Genomic DNA, 22,813 nt, shown 5'->3' on the forward strand with positions numbered 1-22,813 from the left:
GTTCATTTCCACCAGCAGCAGCCAGAGTTCTGCTAACTACAGAAATAACTTGCATAGACACAACGTAGGCTAAAAGATCTCAAAAAGCAACGGCATGAAGCTAAGAGGTCAAAGTTCAACAAGAGGAAAGAAAGACAAAGATGACCTTCAGAATAACTGCTGACTAAAAACAGCAACAAAACCCAAATCCAAGCAAAATCTTGATACCCAAAACTTTTGGCCTTGTTGCCATGGTTATGCATCACTACAACTGTCTGAAAGTAAAACAGGAAGAATAAAAATCCTTCCAGCTGCATCAAAAACCAAAAGGAAAAAAGCCTGAATAATTATTTGCCAAAGTCATGTTTTACTTCTCCATATATGCTTATAAAATAAACTTTGAACTAAACCAACTCTCCTCTGATGTGTTTTGAGGAATATAAACCATCACATCACTTTACGTGTGTGTGTGTGTGTGCGTGCGTGCGTGTGTGTGTGTGTGTGTGTGTGTGCGTGCGTGTGTGTGCCAGAATGAAAGGCTGACTGAAAACAACAAACTTGCTCTTAGAATTCAGCATAAAGCAGAGAATAGACGCAAAGTGCAGGTGGTGAAGTTACTTTATGAATGATTGATCACGTCCTGCAGGTAAATCGGCCTCATCATCAGCGCTCTGACGGGTCATGACCTCACACATCATCACCAGCAGCAGTCCAATCAGATCCGATCTGATCAAAGCTTTCAGCAGTTCTTCTCCATTGATTGTTACTGATCAAATTATCTGTTATGAGCAGGAGAACCAGAACCAGAACCACCTGAGGGAACTGGTGTGGAACTGACTAAAGAGGCTTTTGGTGACATTTACTGCAACAGCTTGTGTTGTTTGCAATATTATAATAGTTTCTTTTGTAATTATGGTTCACTGACTTCAGGCTGGACCAGTTAGAAAACCAAAAGGTGTTTTCTACATGTTCTGCATTCTTATGTATTTTTCTGTCAACATATTTGTGTAGATGTTTGTTTTGTTTGGTTGACAAAGGCAAAAAATAAAAACTGTTGATTACCTCCTTATTGCCTGGATTTTCCAAAGTCAGATGTGCATTTTCAATAAATGCAAAAGAAGCAATAAATACATAAATGAAAAAAAAAATAAGTATATGTTTCTGGAGTAGTATTGATTTTTTTACATTTATATTAAGAACGTAATAAAACATAAATAAATAAATCTGGGATATTTTTTATTCATTTTTATTTGTATTACAGATGTAAATCAATCAATCAACAAAATAGATATTATTTTTGTCCATTTTTACAAACAATTTGGTCACAAAAAACCTATGAAAAAATATATATTGTGATTTTGCTGCAGGTATCGATCGTCAGGAGTCACGGAGGAAGACATCCGGCTCCTCTTCATCACCTCCTTATAATTAAAAGGTTTTCCGTTTTAACATCAGGTCTCTTTGATCTCTAACGGAGCCAATTACAGGCACGAGCCCAGACACGTGCCAGGGGAGCCTCGCTTATTGCATCACCAAACATTTGCAGCTGAAGCCTGGAGTCTCTTCATTTGTCTGAATAATAAGAGCTGGACTCTTTATTGGTTGAACCAACCAGGCTGGGAAAGAAAAGAAGCGTCTTCACACATCCGGCCGCTCTGCTCGATTCTGGTTTGTCGCTGAAACCAGGATGGGAGCGAGCAGGAGGAGAGGAGGGTGTGTATGTGTGTGTGTGTGTCCATGCAGGAAGGATGCTGTGTAGTAGAAAGGGAAGCGGGCGGGAGGGGGAGGAGTGAGCAGCTCCCCTGTCACTACGTCAGGAGCCATCACAGGAGCCTCTTTCTGCTGAAGGATCCGGGTGACTCCCTGCGCCGATATCATCCCAGTCGCCCTAAAATGCGCTGACCTCCTCATCCCAAAGGTAAGATTATTTAATCCAACATCTCCCCTCCCCCCTCCACCTTTTCCCTACGGCTTTTCTTGCTCTGCGTCCGTTTATAATCGGTTCTGTGACCATTTCACAGAACTGACAGCCTCCTGATAAAAATGGTTCTTCGATGACCCTAAAGCCCTTAAATGATGATAGTTGATAATAAATGGTAAATGAAGCTAGAAATCGGTTTGAAATGTGTTTCTGGGGGCATTTTGTTGCCAGCTGCGTTCTGTTCTGGTTCCTTCAGAGAACCAGCATCTTCCATCCTTCTCACAGATCACATTGTGTTCTGTTTAGCGGTTTTAAGCAGCGCTAACCCGCAGCTCCAGATTTCTAAACCATGTCTGCTAATTAGCGCTGGTTTCGGCTCCGGTGCCCTTGCCTCTCTCCTCTCCGCCTCGTTTCTAGATTCCGCCTCGTTTCTCCTCTCAGATGAAATCCCCACAGCCTGCCTGGTTATCTGTGGTTTTATCTGCTGTGAATCATGAAGGAGGTTGTAAATGTGCATCCTTGGAGGTGTCCTGCGTCGTGTGCAAAAATGACCTTGTGGAAACCCAGCGGGGAGGATAAGATGGAGAACGAGTGATGAGCAGTTTTTCTTTTTTTCCGGTGTATTTTCGGGTCTTTCTGTTTGCTCTGCTCGGATCCTGCGCTGCAGTTGGACCTTGCTCTGGTTTGTTTATGATGTGAGGCAGAGTGCATCCTCAGCGCTGCTGGCTGATTAATTCATGCTCCACCGTTACCATGAGATGCATTTTACAACTTTGCATGTGTGATGTGTTGTGTCGCTGTGTGGCAGCCATCCTGCAGCTCAGTCGGCCTGTGGGATGAGACGCTGCAGCGACCCGTCACCAAGCAGAATGTGGGACTGAAAATAGGTTTTATTCTTCCTCAGGAACCAGATTAAAGAGCTCCAGCCCAGTTTGTTTGTTTTCAGTTCATGTGTTCATTTGGTCCCCTCCTGATCCGTTGAACAGTTTGGGTGTTTCCCCTCATGCTCTCACAGGAGACTCATTGTATTCGTTTTTATTTCTCACTGAACTGCCGTCGCAGAATTCAGTGTCGATTTTCAGCAACATGGAAAACTGAACATTAAAAACCCAAATAAACCAGTTGGCCCATTTGGATGGACTGTCTCCTCACTCATGTCCAGAGAAGATCCTAAAGGTCAGAGGTCAGAGTGGTGCAAATGAAAGACTTGCTGTTTTACTAGGACACTCAGATCAGGACAATTTGTCTGTCCTGCAGTAAAATACAGAGCCAAATTAGTGTCAACATAGAGTCAATATATGGCCAATACAGGACCAATAAAGAACCAATACAGGACCAATAAAGAACCAATACAGGACCAATAAAGAACCAATCCAGGACCAATATATGTCCAATCCAACCTGGCATTGAAGCAGAGCATCTAATGAACTCAGCCTATTTGTCTTTGTGCTCTGGAAGGAAACTGGAGTTAAAAACTAATTTTGCAGCTGCTGCAGCTTCTGGGTTTTCTTTTTTTATTGAATCATTTAGACTCCAGGTTTGTTTACAGTATTATGATTAAAGAAGTGACCTGAGCTGGATGAGGATCTGCTGTGTGAAGCCGACTTCTCACCAGGTACTTCAGGTTCCTCCTGTCAGGTTATTTGGACTCTTTGCTTCTTTTTTCCCTGTATTAATTACTTATTTTCATATTTTTTCTTTATCTGTGTTTATTTCCTCTGCTAGTTCAGTTATTCTTATTTTAATTTAGTTATCCTTGTTCTGTTTTACTCAGCTTAGTGTGTCTTTTATTTATTGTTTGTTTAGTTATTAATTTCACTTGGATTCATTTTTCTCCAGTTTGTTGCTCCTCCCTTGTGTTTCTCTCTCTCCCTCCTCCGTCTTTGGTTTCGTCTCTCAGCTGCAGCCTGTTACCAATCAGCCTCTGGTTCTCTGTGCAGCAATCAGCTCACCAGCATTTAAGCTCCTCAGTAGCTGCGTTTCCATTACAAATGTGTGCAAAGCTTTGTCCATATTCTGATAATATAAAAAAACAACTTAAGTTTGCAGTTGCTGTTTCCATTAAATAAGAACTGAAATTAAAATCACACATGAATGAGCTTCTTCACAAACCTGAGGCCAAATCCGTCCCACGTAGTTTTTATGTGTCCTGCTGGACTCCAGAGATAATCGTTGTTTGATTAAATATTATCACTCAAATCAAAGCAGTTTTTATCTTCTTACTGCCAAATTACATCAATCAGTTCCTCCAGCTGTTTGCAATTCTGTGATCATGGAAATTAACATAAAATCACGAGAAGCTTGCACTTTTTCACGGTAATGTATAATTTCAATTTCTTATAACTTTTTCTCAAAAATGGTCGAAAACACTGGGTTTAAGTTAAGTTGAACCCAGGTGGAAGTATTTCTTTCTTCCACAGCTCGGTCATATCATCTATGACCGATACGGCAAGTAAGAAAAAGTCACATTTACCCTCATATATAGGTATGCAAATGATTTTTGCAAATATTTCTAATTTAGTCCCACAAAATCAGTGATTTTAATTGTGGAAAATTTGTTAATGTGTTTTATCAATACATTTTGGCACAAATGGCCCTTTGAGAAAATTCATAATATTGATATGGAACAAAATGAAGATGAGTTTTCTACCCAGAAACTAGCAGCTCCAGTTCAGATTCATCCTTCTGTCATCTTCGTTTTTCTCTGGACTTTGTTCACACTGAAGCTGCATTAATTTTGTCAAACTAGTTTTGGTGGATGTTGTGAGAAGAACTTTGATTTTGCTAAAATCCATTAAACTGAGCTTGTGCTGATTGTTTTGTTTTCTTATTCGACACGTTAAAAAACCCAAACAACCCAGATTTAAGCTCATTTAATGATCAATGTTGACTCTGTGGCCCCTGGCCCCTGGCCCGGCCTGCAGCACAGTATTTCCATTGACAACGAGCAGCAGCTGCAGCAGCAGCAGCATCTTTGTTTGGTGTTCCTATTTTCTGCCTGCTGCCCTGCTGATTGGACCGCGCTCCCGTCTGTCCTGAGATTATCCCGTTACGTTCCAGCTCCCCTCTCCGAGTCAGATACAGTAGCAGAACATCTTAAAACACGGTGGAGCGCGGCGACGCTCAGCCATCAGCGCCGCTCTGTGAACATCAAGGTGGCTTTTACGGATCGAACTGCCTCATTTGCACTTGTGGAGACATCTGTTTGGACCTCACACCCGCCATGTCTCTGCTCTGCTGCAAGGCAGAGGAATAATCAATGGCCTTTTTCTGTCAGCTGCAGATGAAAGAGGGTTGGAGCAGCAATTAGAGTGGAGCGCACCATAAATAACTCACAGTGCATCTTATTTCTGCCAGAGGTGACTTCATGCTGTCCTCTGGTTCAGGATGGCAGGGGGATGTTTGATGAAACATCAGGGATCAGGGGTGTCCAAATCGCTGATTCAAAAGTTCTCACAGGCCAAGAAAATAAAAATAAAACTAAAATCAAGCAAATAAAGTAGTCCAGTTTTTTGTAGGAAAGATCCTTTTGATCATAGATCCAAAAGGATTTTGCCTGTTTGCTGTAGGAAAAGAAAGGCATCTAGTTTTTAAATTTTTTGCTTGATTTAATAAATTTGTTCCCATTTCCAAAGTTTTTCATGATACTTTGCGATACTATTGTGATAAGGATAAAAGTGATGACAAGAACAACATATTACTCCTTTTTTATGTGACTGTAACTTTGTGTCACAGCATTTACAGCCCCACAGACACAAATGACTCACTTGAAAACATTCCCAACCATAGTACACTTCTTTAGGACACCAGTCACATAAATAAGTGTGTTTGTATCACTAAGTTGCACATAGTAACTGTATTTTTACATTTCCTAGTATTTATTGATGCTTTCATTCAACAATCCATCGTCAGTCTCGACAACAAGGACAGTTCTGGGAAGTTTTAAACGCCATTAAGTGGAATTTATGGTGACAACGATAAATCATAATCCTTATGACAAGAAATTTATCATGATAATGATAAATGGTACGATAAATGCCCTGCTGCAGGTTTTGGGTCACTTTCTTCCAAAATGTTTGCTACATTTACTCAATTTTAATACATTTAATAAAAGCTGAATGTGGTGCAGCTTTTCAGTAAAAACCTCTGGACACACGTGGTTCTAGTTATTATTAAAGCTTGGTTATTAAAAGATGAATACTTTGTGTTATGCTTGACTGTTTCCATGTTTATAATGATTTGACCCTGATTTAAAAATAAAAAGGTCAATAGATAAACATTTTCTGTACTTTGGCAGTGAATTATAAATCTGCTCATCTGAACTTGTTTTTTCTTCTGAATGAACATGATGCAAACAGAACGATGAGCAGATCTGGAATCACACGACCATGGAAACGACGCTGCGCTCGTTGCTCTCAGAGCGCCGGGCTGCAGTGTCTGCAGACGGCATGCTGATCTGTGCATCATGAGTTAGGCTTTCACAGGTTTTATAATCACCTTTTTAAATCCCTGCAGGAGGTTTCTGACTGTCACAAAGAATTTAGTCCTGTTGCAGGAACTGAACCTCTGTTTCTTTAGGCTAAACTACAAACTCAGCTAGTGAGGTTTGTGGAGGCAGATTGACCTGCTGATCTCTCCAAGCTAAATTTGGTTCTGTTTTGGTCGAGTACTTTGAATTGACTTTAGGTTAAAACAGAAGAGATCAGCAGCTCAGGTGGGAGAAACTGTTGATATGATAAATAATAGTTACTCTTACTGGAGGAGTGGCTTAGAGGAGACCAAAATGGAGGTCTGCACATTACCCTGACCATGCTGTTAGCTTGCGTTGCTAGGTGATTGAGCAGTACTTGCTTATTTGTGATGTTATATTCTGGAGGTTTTGAAATGGCTCATTTTCCAGACACCAAAAAACATTAATTTATTACGAAAACTGGCTGGAAGTTTTGGTTTCTTTAACTGCTGGGTTGTTTTTAGAATCAGTAGAAACCCAATTGGAAGTACAAAAATGTGCAGATTGTGAATTTTGCATAAAGCATCCTCTTCAAGTGTGAAAAGTCACAAAAAGACTTCCAGTAGAATTTCTGCAGAAGATTTTGCGACTGTGACTTGACTAGAGGGGCTTTTTGTTAGCTTAAAAGAAAGTGGAGCAGTTGAAGGGGTATAAATGCTTGTGCTGCTCATTGTAGATGTGCATGGAGGACACGGTAGGTGTAAACATCTGCAGGAGGAGGTGTCCTCATTAACTAAACTGCTGAGTGAATCCAGAGGTCTGACGATGTCTGCATCGTGGCTGTCCTGCTACAGAACCAGCAGCTTTCAGTTCCAGTTCCTCTCCTGCTGGAAATTGGTGTAAAAATGCTTCATTACTGAAATGCATCTCTGCCTTTTGTGATGTATAGGTTCTCAGCAGAATGATAGATAAACAATTAGCTGCACTACAGTTCCAAAGGTAATGAGCTTGTGGAGACATTTCTCTGTTAGACCTGAATGAGAAGATGGCAAATGCAGTCCATTTATCCCTCACAACGTTTACATGCTTCCCTCAGCTTGGCTCCGTCTGACTGCCGTTCAGCCCGTTTAGCAGAGACCAAAGCCAAAATGGATGCAGGGCCTGACGTCACGCTGTTTGACATGGTGTTGCTATCCGACTTGCGGCCTCCGTGGATGCAGAGCCTCCCAGAGGAGACCTGCGTGTTGAGGTGGAGCTCTGGCCTGGTTGAGCTGAAAACAGCCAATGGTCGCCGGTGTGTGCAGCTCTGGGTTGGACGTGATGCAGCTGGAAGAGCTGTGTGACTTTGTGCAGATGAGAGAGCGTGAACTGGAGCGAGGCTGCTTTATTGCAACAATGCATCAGCGCGGGGGGAGGTCGAGTCGATGCTCAGACCGCTGTGCCTTCGGCCAGAGAAGAGCCATGAATTATTGAAGGAACTGAAAGAATCGCTCACTCAACATCAGCAGGAGTTAGTTTTTATTTACTTAGACTCCTGATACTGAAAATAAAGAAATGTTGACTTGTATACTTTTCGCTCACACAATTTGCTGCTCCTTTCTGTCTGAATTGGGTAAGAAGCTTTCATTCATTCTGCTCCCTGTTCTTGGAACAAGAAACTTTGAAATTGACTGAATAAATCTCATTTGTGTTTTTCCATCCAAACTAAACGTTCTCGAGACAAATTCAATGACTGTTTTTTACGGCTTGACCTTTTCTTTTGTGTTGTATTTGTTGGTGCCTCTTGACCAGGACTCCCTTGAAATCGTTGTATTCTCAATGGGTTAAAATTTTAAATAAATAATATACTCGGTGTTCAGAGCAGAGAAAAGATTTTGGATAAGATGGACAAGGTGAAGGAAAAAATGTAACAGAAGAAATAACAGACATCTGAGTGAAATGCTGTGGAATGACCTTTATCAGGTTCTTTACATTTTAAAATATGAATTACAGCAATTCTGCAAAGATATCAAAATGAATGGAAGTTGTTCCTGCCAAGATCGGCACAATCAGTTATGAGGTCTAGGAGGAAATTACATTTAAGGGTCAGTTTGTGTTGATTATTCACCTTTGAAATTAAAATAATCATTTGAAATGTGGATTTGTATTTTCTCAGGTTATCTTTGTGTGATATTAAAATTTGTTTGATGATCTGAAACATTTTTTTGCGTTAGAAAAAAGCTAAAACAGAAGAAATCAGACAGGTGTTGGTTTCAGGTGGGTCGGCTGCTCCGTCCTTCACATTCTGACTCCAACAGAACCGAAATGATGACAAGCAGTAAACATAAAGCTTTAAACTTACATGCTCCAGTTGTATGATTTTCAGCTGCTCCCTCTTTTGAGCGTTGATATGAAAAGAGCGTCCAGCTGCATAATTTCCTCTAGTGGACTGTTTATTGTAGGCGTGGGTGTTTGTTTAATGAGTCTGCTGGAGGCGCTGGGTGTGATTGAGATTTCCAAACAGAAGAAGTTTTATGTAACATTTTAAATGTTCTTAAGAAGTATCTGAGATACTGAGGCCGGAGAAGGAGCAGACAGATTTTACTGATTCTCACATCGCTGAGCTGTCAGGGGGAACGATGCATTTATGATCACGACTTCTGAAGTAATCCCTGAGCCACATAAATCACTAGAAATGTCTGTATCTTCTTTTTTTTAGAGGGTGTTCCTGAAAAATAGCTTCAGCTTCAGTTATAAGCTGCAGCATTTCTGATCGGGAGAAAAAAAAACATCTCTGCATGTGAGAAATGAATCCTGCGCTGCATGACATTACCAGCCATCTGCAGCTAGAAAAGGAATCACCACACACACACACACACACACACACACACACAGACACACTGTAAATGGATGACATGAGAGGCAGGTGTGGAAAAACAGGAGGCTGGATGAAAACTATGCAGAACTGAATAAAGTGGCAGCATAAGGGAATCCAAGCATTACTGAAGAAAGATTATAAGGTATGTAAATAACCAAAACACACTGGAATACGACGGGGAAACTGAGCAGATGGAGAGCAAAACAATATGTTCACTTAAAGTTGATGAAGCACAGTTAAGATAAAAAAACACACAAAGTCTTTTGAGATGGAACAAAATCTAAAATCTCCTCACATTGAAAACTTGAAGAGATTTCAAAGATAAAAAATGAACAAAGCTACAGTACTGTTTTTAAGATATCCTCTGCTGCAAAATTCTTTATGTTGTTGCTGCTAAATAACAAATAATAATGATAAAGCTAAAAAAGTGACTTTAAATAAGCATTCTGTTGCCTCTGACCCCTGAAGATAACGGGACTCCACTGTATTCACAACGAGGTCAATCTGAGGTGAACCAAACACACAGCTAGGCTGTTATAAATATTAATATGATAAAGAAGAAAACACCAACAAAATGTCTGTGTTTGCATCATTTTGCTCGTATGCCTTAAACAAATTGAGCTGAGTGTATTTTATAGAGTGGATGTGTTTGGTGCTGTAAGCCATCGGATGTTAATGGTGTTGTGTTTTAGCTCTTTTATTAGTTTCTTCTCTCTCCATCCGTCTTCTCTGGTGCCCGGCCGTTTCCCTGCCAAAAGCTGCCTGCCGCTAAATGGATCGTTTATGTCCCTGAAGTAAAATATCCTGCTTCCATCAGAGGCACCAACACCTGATAAAGAGGGAGAAACCTATTCTAGGAGATAAAAGACATGCAGTAAATGTAGCTGTTGTAATGCTGAAGGATAAAATGAGACGCAGAGATTCAGACGCGGTGAATGGGCTGAAGGTTCTGTCGTCTGGTTATGACTTCTTTAGAAGCAGATGGGAATCTCCAGAGCTTCTTTCTGACATCAGAGCAAAATGCTGCAGATTAAAGTCATAGCTTTCTGATTCGGTGCATAAAGGTTTTTCTTTATATTTTCGTCCAGTCAGTGACTTTAAACCCAAAGCCCACCACCAGCTCTGGGCTCCACTTGAATAATCTTTTCCAGTTTCTGAAGGTTATAGATACATTTACTGCCTCCATTAGTGCAGGATTCATGGTAACTGATATAAAAAGTTAGTTTTGTCTTTTGCAAAATGTGGTGGTTGTTGATGAACTAAATATATTGTTTCAGGTAAGAAGAGAAGTAGGCTGTATCCTGTCATACCTAATCGTTTTGTTGCATCTGACCATGCTTTACCACTCTGCCATCATACCTGCATCATAACCCCAGAGTCTAGTTACAGCTGGCTGTTTTAGTGTCACTTTATAAAGTTGCCCTACAAAACGTTGCATCTCACACTTAGTTCCTCACATAAACATTCTCATTGCAGGCTATCATACCATTTAAACTCACACCATCTAATTTTTATTGCATACTAAGTTGTACCATGTTGTCTTCTGGTACAGTCCAAAACTTACTGGGTTGTATCATATTACTGATTGCTACTATACACAGTTTTATGCTACCATAGTTTGTTGTATGAGGCATCTGAATGCAGTTCTGATCTTTTCCTTGGTTTTGAGAGGCTTTGTCATGTACAGCTATCCCGAGGAAGGACTCAAAGTGGTCACCTTGTGTAGCTGGTATAACTCCGCTTTATTTGCTGTCCGTGCCACACTGGAACAATACAACTCTACATGAACAGCGCATGCTCCTGCATCTGCTCCTAGCTACGGAAGCCTAACAGTGACATATCACTACATCTCCCCCTTCCAGCAACGAAATGCTTTCTTAACCCTTACATGGATACTTTGCAGAAATCTTTAACAAATTAGAAACGGCATCTCTGAACACTAGGACGTTGGGGTAGACTGCCCTCAGTCCGCAGCAACGTAGGGATTATTCTGCCCTCAACAGTTGCTGTTCCTACCAACTCTACAAAACAAACTTAAGAATTGTCTTTATGCTTACAAAGTTCCAGTGCTCTTTCAAAATTTCAATTTGCTTCTTTTCTCTCCCCCCCCTTTTTTTTTTTTTTTTTTTTTTTTTTTAGCTTGTATCAAATGACTCTTCTAAAAAAAACAAACTGCAACAAGCAACAATGTTGTTTTTTTTTTCCTTGAAAACTCAAAATTAGAATGAACTTAATACATTTCTGAACTCTATAAGTTTCACACCTAAATTCCTGAACCAAACAGGTGAAGTAAAGGGCTTTGAGTCACTAAGTGTCTCTATATCTCAGAGGAATTCTGACCACTCTTCCTCTGGATGTAACCTGGGAACCATCGAGTGAAGTAGGACGCTCCACCTCTGGGTGCAGCAGCCTCTGAACCGGGCTTCTGGCCGTGGAGTCAGAACTGTCCTGGGGTGGAAAGCTGCTGGTCGGTTCCACTGGAGAATCAGGTGACTGTAGCTGATCTGGTCGATCGGTGGGCTGTGGGACGGCTTGCAGGTGTCTCCGATTCCGTCGTAGCACAGTTCCATGCTCTGTTTCCACCATGTAAGACCGTGGCTCTTCGCATTTGGCAATGACTTTAGCTGGGGTTTTCCAACCTTTTTCGCCATCCAATCTTATTCTGACATTCTGTCCTGGTTGTAGCGTGGGAAGTGGTTGTGCAGAATGATGACGGTCGTGGAAGAACCTATACGCTGACTTTGCCTGGTCATCTTTTTGCTGAACCAGTTTCTTGTCCACGGGAGCAGCTTGCAACTTGCTCTCCAGCATCGGAAGCGTAGTTCTAAGCTCTCTTCCTGTCATTAGTAGTGCAGGACTCACACCTGTAACAGTACTAGGGGTTGCTCTGTAGCACATCAGAGCCAAATGGGGGTCAGGCTGCTTCAAGATGTTCTTAGCAGTCTGAACTGCTCGTTCAGCAGCACCATTCGCCTGGGGGTAATGGGGACTGGAGGTCGTGTGCACAAATCCATACTCTCTGGTGAAGTCCTGGAACTCAGTAGATGTGAACTGAGTAGCATTGTCACTGACCAGTTCCAGTGGAATTCCCCACCTCGCGAACATGCTCTTGAGTCGACTAATGACAACACGACTAGCCATAGAAGACAAGCGAGCTATTTCGATGTCTCTGGAGTAATAATCAGTTACAATGAGATAATTCCATCTCTCAAACTCACACAGGTCTGCAGCAATGCGCTGCCAGGGGCCCTCTGGTAGGGTAGAAGTCAGGAGAGGTTCGTGTCTTTGGGTTGGTTTGTTTTCTATGCAAAAATTGCATGATGACACTGTCTGTTTAATGTCAGCACTGATGCTCGGCCACCACACTGCCATTCTAGCACGTGCCCGGCATCGTGTTAGTCCTTGGTGCCCTTTATGTAGATCTGAGAGCACCTCAGCCCTCTGGGCAATAGGTATCACCAGTCGGTCCTGATACAACACTAATCCATCTGTTTCTGAGAGATGTGCTCTTGCAGAATAATAACGATGAAGAGATGGATTCATGGCTGTTTTGGGCGGCCATCCGTTCCTGATGAAACCTATAATCTGCTGCAATTCGTGATCGTGCTGAGTGCCTACGCGGATCTTAGAGAGTCTTTGAGATGAGACTGGTGCATTTGTTACAACTGACTCAATATGTGCTTGTACTACTTGGTCTGTGGTCTCATCACTCGTGCATCTCTGCGGCCTCCTGGATAGAGTATCGGCCACCACCAACTGCTTGCCTGGGACGTGTTCTGCTTCCACATTGAACCTTAAAAGGCGCATCAGTAGTCTCTGGCACCTTGGAGGGGCTTTGTCCAAGTCATAAGTATTTATGAGTGGGACAAGTGGTTTGTGGTCTGTTTGCAGAAGGAAACTGTCCATTCCCTGAACGTAGCGTGCAAATCGCTCACACGCCCACACCCCTGCCAAACACTCTTTCTCGATTTGGGAGTATCTTCTCTCAGCATCCGACAGCGTGCGGGAACAGAATGCCACTGGCCTTAAACCGTCCTCGTGTTCTTGTAGTAGCGCTGCCCCTAAGCCGTAGCTGCTTGCATCTGCGCTGATGACAGTTTTCCGATTTGCATCATAATATGTAAGAGCTGGGGCTGACACGAGCATGGCTTTAACAGCGACAAACGCCTGTTCTTGTGCGTCGTTCCATACCCACTTGTTCTCTCTCCTTAAGAGACTGGTGATTGGGTGTAGCTTGGTGGAGAGGCCTGGCAAAAATCTTCCCACATAATTAATCAGACCCAGAATCTGACGGAGCTCCTCCACATTTGTGGGACTCTGCATCTGTGTGATGGCTGTTACCTTGGTCGGGTCAGGCTTGATGCCTTCGGCACTGATGATGTGACCGAAGTACCGAGTTTCAGATTTGCTGAAATGACACTTTGCTTTGTTCAACTTCAAGCCACTGTTCTTGATAGTCCTCAGAACTGCATTCAGGTGATTATCGTGTTCCTCCTTAGTGCGTCCATAAACGAGAATGTCATCCATTACTACAACAACACCTTCATGGTCACTCAGCAGCGTGGATAACCGTCTTTGAAATATTTCCGGAGCTGATGTGATTCCAAATGGCAGTCGTCTGAAGCAGAACCTACCGATGGGGGTTATAAATGTTGTTAGCCTTCTACTCTTTGAATCCAGAGGGATCTGCCAAAATCCACATGAGGCGTCCAAGGTGGAAAACACCTTAGCCCCCGCCAACTTTGGAGCAATATCCTCCAAAGTTGGTAAAATGTAGCGCTCTCGTTTTACTGCTTTGTTTAAGCGTTTCAGATCCACACAGATTCTTACTTGGTCTCTGTTTTTCTTTTCAACGGGAACCATCGGGGCGCACCAATCAGTGGGCTCAGTAACCTCTTCTATAATGCCCAAATCCAGCATACGCTTCAGTTCAGTTTCAACCTTCGAAAGAAGGGGAAATGGGACACGGCGCGGAGTTGTCAGGCTGTAGGGCTCCGCGTCTGCCTTCAGTTCTATTTTGACAGGGTCACACTTAAGCAGGCCAATGTCCCCAAAGACATCCCCTAGGAGGTCTGTGTTTATATTGTTGATCCTTCTGACCAAACCCATCCTCCTAGCAACACTACCTCCCAACAGGTTGTGTGCATATGGTCCCCTTATGACAGTGACCCAGAACCGGTATGTCTGTCCTTTAAATTGACTTGTGGCCAGAAACTTGCCCACACAGTGGACTTCGCCTCCAGGGCTGGTGACGAGTGGCATTTTGCTTGCTGTGACTAATCTTGGGCTCTTTGGTAGTCCGTTAAATGCAGTCAGCGACATCACCGTAATGTCTGCACCTGTGTCGATCTTAAATCGGACGGAACAGCCGTTTACAGGCAACTCTACAAGCCACTCATTTTCCGAATCTGGCTGCTCAATTATAACTGGCTTGGTATTAGTTACCGCTCCAAGAAAAAACATGTTGTCCCTCTCCGCTGGATCGTCAGACACCACTGTCACCTCCTTTAGCATCTTTGTTTTGCAGACAACTTCAAAGTGTCCAGTTTTATTGCATTTCCGGCACCTCTTATTCTTAGCTGGGCATAACTGTGTTTTCCCATGTTGTCTATTACAGCGAGGGCATGTAGCGATATGTTTGGACTCACCCAGCTCCGGTTTTCTCCGCCATTGTGCATCGCAGTTGCTCTTTTTAGTGTGAAAATGCCGTCTTCCTTGACTCATTCCGTCCACAGCATGTTCCACACACAAACTTGCTCTTTGCTGTTTGATTTGTTCGCTTTGGCGTGCTATTTGAATAGCTCGTTCAAGTGTGAGGTCTGCCTCCAGCTGCAATTTTTGGGAAACGTCTCGGTCCAAAATGCCTATCACTATCCTGTCACGAATTTGTTCGTCTTTGGTGCCTCCGAACTCACAATATTGTGCTAGCTCGTATAAACTTCTAAGGAATGCTTCGACTGGCTCTCCGGCTTTCTGCACTCTCTTATGAAAGCAAGCTCTGTCGTGAATAATGTTCCTTTTAGGCACGAAATGGTCGCTAAATTTCGCCATTACCGTCGTATAGTCCAGCTCAGGATGAGTCTCTACGGTTCCTTCCTCTACCTCTTCTTCGTTGTTTTCCCTCTCATACACAAAAGAGTCATAAATAGCCTCTGCCTCTCTTCCCAGGGCATAGAGAAGCGTGTTAACTTGAACTTCGCTGCTCTCTCTGTCCAGTTTCGCTGCTACTCTGAAGCGGTCGAAGCGACGGCGCCACATGGGCCAGTCCGCTGGGCGGGAGAAGTCGAAGGGTTCTGGTGGTCCGAACTTTGCCATATCTCACACAGTAGGCGTCCTGTCGGCCACTTCTGACACCATGTCATGTACAGCTATCCCGAGGAAGGACTCAAAGTGGTCACCTTGTGTAGCTGGTATAACTCCGCTTTATTTGCTGTCCGTGCCACACTGGAACAATACAACTCTACATGAACAGCGCATGCTCCTGCATCTGCTCCTAGCTACGGAAGCCTAACAGTGACATATCACTACAGGCTTAATGGACACATTATCAACTGGAACAGAGGAAATTCTCGACTCTCTAAAACAGCATTCATTGTGTTTTCCTTTCTGTCTCCTCTGCACTTTACTGCATCTGTTTAGCTGTGGCCTGAGATCGTGCTTCCCATCCCTACAGTATCATCTTTGCTCAGTAGAAGAAAATGAAATTACTTAATTAAATCTTTCATCAACTGCCTGCAACAGCTTTTAGTCTGTCCCTCGGCCTAACTGCGATTAAATTACCAACTCACACTTCATTAGAGATGTCAGAAGCATTTAGAAAATGACTCAGTTTCACAATAAACTTTTGCTTTGCTTTAACTCTAAGATGTATTGCAGATCAGATTTAGGTAATATAATTTTTAACAGTTTATTTAATGGGTGTTGTCAAATGCTCTCCATCTAACTCTTGCTTGGGAAAGGCTTCATCGTTATATTGATAATAATGTCATTGTAAGAAATCATTGTTCATCACTAAAATATTTAGCACATTTGAGTGATTTCTGATGAACAAATAACTTCTCCTCCTTTATAGTTTAGTTGTGAAGTAAAATAAGACGGGTGCACCAAGCTGATGTCCACCCACACCCATCTAGTAATGCAGTTCTGGTTTTAGGTGAAGCTGCTGATTTTTATTTGCAAGCCTGGACAGGAAGTGGTTTACAGAGTTTAGTCCCAGTCGCCTCCTCAAACAGGGTTGAGCTCATCAAGCTGGGCTCTAAACCTGTATCCAAGATGTTGGTTATCTTTCCAGAACCTTTGGACAGCACTGGGCACACTTTCACTAATCAGCTAACATGCTAGTGGCGGAGCAAGTACTTCGTTTAGCTCTGTAGCATTTTCGCTAACTTTGAAAACATTTGGCGCACTTAGCTTCGTCTAGGTTATTTTTTCCAGATAAACCTGAAACGCTACTTTACTCGGTTGTTTTGTGTTGAACTTTTGGTTTTTGACTGTTAGGAATTCTTCTAATTAGATTTTTATATCCATGCTCTTGTTTTGAAGTGTGTAAATGCAACAGTTCGGTTTCCTCTCCTCACGTTATGTCTTTTTTAAAGAAACCTTCTTGAGCGACTAAGCTACAAATGAGTTGCTTGAGTCAGCAATATTCAGCTATGAAGCTTCTGCTAATTAAAAAGTTGGTATAGCGCTGTAGCGTTAGCAAAGCTAATGTTTATGATGTAGTAGTGTTCATAATGTCCACTACTGTTGGACAGACTAGGCGACATGGATGCTCTTCATGGCTTAATTCACCTTAAAATGTTAGAAAGAGGGTTTCCTGGAGAAGTTCCAGGAGACACAACCAGGTAGACTTTGGACTGGACTTATGTCTGGTCATGCTGCCGGGTAATTTTAGTTTGGATTTGTTTGAGGATCGGGTGATGGATGGATGGATGCTCTGGAAGCTTCCTCTCCACACATTTAATTGAACCTGAAGCTTTATTCTTTCTCCTAGACTACTTACAGTCCACTAACTGCTGCTGACATCCCCGTTTCCTTTGCTTCCCTGCAGGGTTTGGTGTCTGAGTGGTGACCAGCAGCAGAGCAGGGAGCTGTCCACGGTCCTGCCTGGATCAGTCCACAGAAATCCACAGCAGACACTCATGTGCTGATCTCCCCCGTCCTCTGCAGCATCTCTCCGCCACCTTCAAGCATCCAAGATGGACGACGACGGGCGCTACCGAGACGGCCGCTCAGACTTCATCCGCGGCGCCAAAGACATTGCCAAAGTTGCCAAGAAGCAGGTTGGCAAAAAGGTCGGACGCGGCGTGGACAAGATGGCCGATGAGTACGTCAAGCGCTCCTACAAGCGCTTCGAAGAGGAAGACGACGACGACGATTACGCGGGTGTGCCGAGCAATGATGGTGGATATTACCGGAACGACAGCCGAGCCAACGATGATGAAGGCCACAGCGACTCCACCGAAGGTCACGACGAGGACGATGAGATTTATGAGGGCGAGTACCAGGGCATTCCTCGAGGTGACTCTGGGAAAACCGGCGGCATGGATGGCATGGCAGTCGCCGAGGCGCAGCAGTTCAGGGACCTGTCAGCGTTTGAGGGCGAGGTGCGGAAGGACCGGGAGGAGCTGGCCCAGCAGTACGAGACCATCCTGCAGGAGTGCGGCCACGGAAAGTTCCAGTGGACTCTCTACTTTGTTCTGGGACTGGCGCTGATGGCCGACGGCGTGGAGATCTTTGTGGTCGGCTTCGTGCTTCCCAGTGCGGAGAAGGACATGTGCCTGTCAGAGCCGAACAAAGGCATGCTGGGTAAGTCAACCGAGTTTTGGGTATGGCAGGCCATTTTAACATAAAATCGATTTCACTACATAGATATCTGAAATCGGTTTATGAATAGACATATTAGCAAATGAAGGTATTTCTAGTTATGTTTTGACTAGACCAAGTACCTGTTTGAGGTATCTCTTATTACATCCTGACTAGTAGGCCTGCACAATGACAAATTTTTCTGGATCATAATTTGGCCCAATTGTTATTGAGAATAAACGTTTTTCAAGTAATATAATGCTAATAGCATAATAATGCAAGAACACATCCTGAAAGATCAATAAACTTTAAATTCTAATGAACATTTAACACTGGAACTGGAAGACATTTTAAATATGCAAAATAAATAAACAAAATATCATAAACAACAAGCCTTTGTGAACAAAACTGTCCTCCAAAAAAGGGATAATTCAGTTTTTGGTGAAAGAAAGAGAGAAAAGAGAAAAATTATAATTCATGCAAATGGAAATTATTGAGCTCATTTTAATATCTCATTCAATTAATTAATTTATTAATTAAATTGTTTATCTTTGAGTTGTATTGAGGTTTCCATAAATTACTGACTATCTGAAACACTTATTTCAGATAGCTTCAATTCACTTATGACTTGTCATAATTCTAATTAAAGGTATATTGAATGACACCATAATTCAACATATCCTTAATGTATTTTCAGATAGTAGCACAATAGATTTGACTTGTTCAAACATATCCTGAAAGCAAATTATGAATAGGCAGATTTAAATTGGAGATATGTAGAAGCATAATTCTGACTGGTCATAATTATATTCAAGATATCTTAAATTGTAATTACGGATGTTTGACCCGTCAAATGACAAATCTGGTGACGTCATTTCAGGTATTTTGGAAGGAATTTTGACTCGTCAAAATGTTAATAGTGTAATTTAATTCAGCATAATGAATTATTATTCTCACTGGTCAGAATGTAAATGCAGATATCTTAAATTACCGTTAGTAAGTAGCATTACTTGTGTCTGGTCAAAATGTGTTTTTTTAGATATCTAGAATGTAGTTACAGGAAGTCAGATGAAACTGATTTTATGTTAAAAAAACCTGCCATATTTTGCTTCTAGTTTGAAATCACTTTGTGCTTTTTATTGACTCTTTATTTTAATTTTAGTACCTTTGGCATTAGCTGCTTCCACTTCACTTGTCTCCCCTTGTTATTTAAAATCCTTGCAGTCGCTGCAGTTTTCATTTTGTGAGGCTGCAGCTATTTAGGACCCAATTGGCCGTGCAAGAGCCCGACAGCCTGACTGAACTCTCAGGCTCACGGTGTTATCAGTCGCTTCACCTGTGTTTCTGAGTGTTTGTTTGTGTCTGTGGATGTGAAAGGGAGCGCTGGCTTTGTGCTTCCTTTGTGTGTGCTGTTTGTCTTTCTAACACTGTGTGCAGCGCGGCTGGCTCTCTGTTTGCACTGAGTGGAAGCTGAAGACTCCGGGATTGTTTTTCCTACCCTGCGGGTTTATGTTTAATCAGCGTCCAGAACCACATGATTGTCTGCCGTTAGCTGCACAGGGTGGACACACAGCAGGAACCAGATGTATATCAAGGACTAATATATTAATAATTGCATACATGTGTTTAGAAAACACAATTATTTGCAGCAGATAATTTAATAACTTTGACTTAAACATCTTATTTTTGAACCTTTTTTAAGTTAAACAATCTTTACCATCAACTTCCATCCAAAATACATTACTTACAAACATTACTATTGGCATTTGATTTCAATTTTTAATTTGTTTTCTGTTCTCAGATAGTAAAATTATCTTCAAAGTTTCTTGATTTATTACTTTCCACTTTAGGTTGCTTATGTTGGTACATATAAAAAACTGTGAATATTATGAAGAAATTCGATAATTTTTTATTTCGTGTCAGAATGTAAAAGAAAGCGACACTCATATAGATTTATTAAACATAGAGTGAATATTTCAAGCCTTTATTTCTTTTCATTTCTATGAATATGGCTTACAGTATCTACGCGATACTATATGAAAACCCAAAATTATGTGTCTCAAAACTTCACGACAGCTGCGTCACAATTATCCCAAAGCTGGAGGATAGATGAGAAATTCAGGTGCAATATGGAGGTGTGTGCTCCTGCACTGAAGGGAGCAGCACTACAGCAGTGTCCTGAGAGAAAGCCAGTTTTAATGGGATGAATTATTGTTTGCAGTTGAACGGTGAAACTCTGTTAATTAAAACCAGATGCAATATGAACAGCAGCTACAATGCAAACAGAATTACAACAACTTACCACCACGTTTGAGTCATAAATAATAAATAACAAGGCACTGTCAAAAAAGTGCCTTAGTTAATTAGTTAGGTTTGAGGGCCTTGTAGCGCCTCCTAGAGGGCCACAGCTGCAACAGGTAATGACAGGAGTGGGATGGACTTGAAGGATGTTGTCTGTACAGACGGAGGAGAGCACAAACAATGATATACTTTATTTTTTTTTAGTTAATTAGACATTATTGATAGAGCACTTTTTGCATGAGCTCTAATTGTTTCACAAAGAAACAGAAAAGTAGGACTCTTACCAACTGAACTAAACTAGTAAAATGACGGTGATTCATATCAATAAAAGGGTTAAAAGACCAAACAAACAAAAAATAATAATCAGAGGAAGAAAAAAAAGAAACAAAAACATTGCAACATGAGTACAGCCCAGAGATTTCTGAGCTCTTGTTTGAGTCTTTGTCCACATTTGTACATTTTGTACTGCAGGGAGCTTTAAAATGCAGCTGGTCTCACCATGATGTTTAGCATTAATGTCAGGTCCTACAGCACGCTACAGGGGAGGCGCACTGCTGCAGTCAGTAAAATAATTCAATAAAAACTGAACATTTCACCCAGAGGAAGCAAGAAAAATGATAAATGTTTAAATTGTGAAAATACTTGAGTATTTATGGGTGAAGGCTTCAGTTAGGAGTCACGAGCGGCCTCCATTCTCTCCTTCGCTTGTTATGCAACACGTCTGACTCACAGTCGAAGAGGCTTTTTTTTTTTTTTTTTTTGCTCCAACTTCTCTGCATCCCCTGATTTCCGACTGCTCCCTCCACTCTGCCCGCCCCGCTGCGCTCCATCAGCATGCAGTCTAAACAGTCTTTAACCTGAAGCACTGGGCTGGGATCGTGCGCTGTTTGCATGCGACACCCAGCGCACGTAGCAGAGGAGTCTCTGCAGAATGAGCTGCAGAATGTTAACATTTCAGACGATCCCAGAGAGGACGCTGTGACAGCTCATTTCACAAAACACTGCTTCGTTTTTTTACGAGGGGTTCTAGGGGCGTGTTGCTGAGGAAGATTTGATCAAGTAAGAAAACTAGCAGCCGGGAATTCAGAGTGACACAAATCGTGATGCAGCGTTGATGCTCAGTGAGCCGCAGGAGAAACACACTGGCTGTCATTGACTTGCCCTTCTTATGAAGCTGCAGCGGTTGCAGCTGCTGCAGCCAGTTTATTAGAAATACACAAAGTAGGAATTCTGCAGAGAAAGAGATGACTTCTGGAACAAACTGAGCTTAAATGCTTTTGATGTGTGAGAAATTTCATGCCGTATTTCTGTCCTTCTGGCGGCCTGCTGGCTGAGCTGCGTTGTGCATTGCGGTGCTGCTGCGCCGTTTGCCTGCAGCATCCAGGAACCTCTCTGTATTACAATAAGTGTTTAACCTTTTGGTGGATTTTCATTGTCCTGATTGAGGGGAAACAGATGGGACAAAGACAAGATGGCAGATCTAATCAGGCCTGTCTGATTTACTGGTTCTTGTGGGACAGACTGGCATGAGAAAATTGGAAGCGTTATACCTGGCTATAATTAGCATCAAATCTTTGCTGCACATAAATGTAAGTGGATATGAGGGTCTTTTATGTTTAATGATGTGTTTTTATTGGCAGTAGTATTATGTTAAACCCAAGCTAAACCCCCATCTCTCCCACTCATCCATGCAGACTCAACAGTCCTGCAGTGTTGCACAGTTTTTTCTTTCTTTTCCCTCCCCACACACATCCACATGCATCCACTATCCCTGTGCCTCAGGGAGCTCTGCCACAGCGTTGGCTCGTGCTGTCTGCTCCTCCCTTTTTCTCTCTTTTTACTCCTCTTTTCATGCTCTTCATCTCCTCCTCCCACCACTTCCGCCTGAGATGCCCACCTTTGCTGCTTCTCTCCAACACCTTTTCCAGCTCGTTTCTCCTCCTTTCTGCACCACTGCTGTTTTGTGAAATGTTTCAGATCATCCGACAAATTTAAACATTAGACAAAGAAAACCTGAGAAGATATTAAAAAGGCAGTTTTCAAATAATTTCATAATTGGAGTAAAAAACTTTCCAAAGCAACATGGTGTGTTTTAAAAAGTGCTTCGTTGTGGAATAGTAAATTAATTTTGAGCTGTGTTCAACTTTACTTCTGTCTGACCTGCAGAATCAAGACATGATCAAAACAGGACCTGTCTGTCAACAGGAAGTAGAGTAAAAGCTCCCAGGAATCACTGCATCATGCTACAGTCTAAGGAAATTCAAGAACAGAAAAGAAACAGTCAGTTTTCATCTGACCCTTATTTTGGGCAGATGAAGCTAAAAGTAGATCCAGGACTTGTTTTAGTGCTGCGCTACTTTCCTGTTTTAATCAGACGTGTAAATCTTAAATGTTTCAAATGACAGCAGACCTGAAGCATTTAATGCCTCATTTATGTTATTTGAGAGATAACAGACTGAGCCTGAACTCCTGGCTTCTCTTAGTAACTCTGAAGGTTATT

At 42.1% G+C, this 22,813-nt stretch overlaps 1 protein-coding gene across 1 annotated transcript in view; it reads left to right on the plus strand.

Annotated features, from left to right (window-relative positions):
* Window positions 1-1,579: 1,579 nt before the first annotated feature.
* sv2a (synaptic vesicle glycoprotein 2A) overlaps window positions 1,580-22,813 on the plus strand; it is a 36,082-nt gene continuing 14,848 nt past the window's right edge. Inside the window, exons 1-2 of the mRNA XM_014989836.2 lie at window positions 1,580-1,897; window positions 17,258-18,015. Coding sequence (XP_014845322.1) covers window positions 17,406-18,015 — 610 coding nt within the window. The 5' untranslated portion in view covers window positions 1,580-1,897; window positions 17,258-17,405. The remainder of the gene's footprint in view (window positions 1,898-17,257; window positions 18,016-22,813) is intronic.

Source organism: Poecilia mexicana, unplaced genomic scaffold (assembly GCF_051168715.1).
Source record: "Poecilia mexicana isolate PSO_F unplaced genomic scaffold, ASM5116871v1 scaffold_16, whole genome shotgun sequence".
Classification (NCBI taxonomy): domain Eukaryota; kingdom Metazoa; phylum Chordata; class Actinopteri; order Cyprinodontiformes; family Poeciliidae; genus Poecilia; species Poecilia mexicana.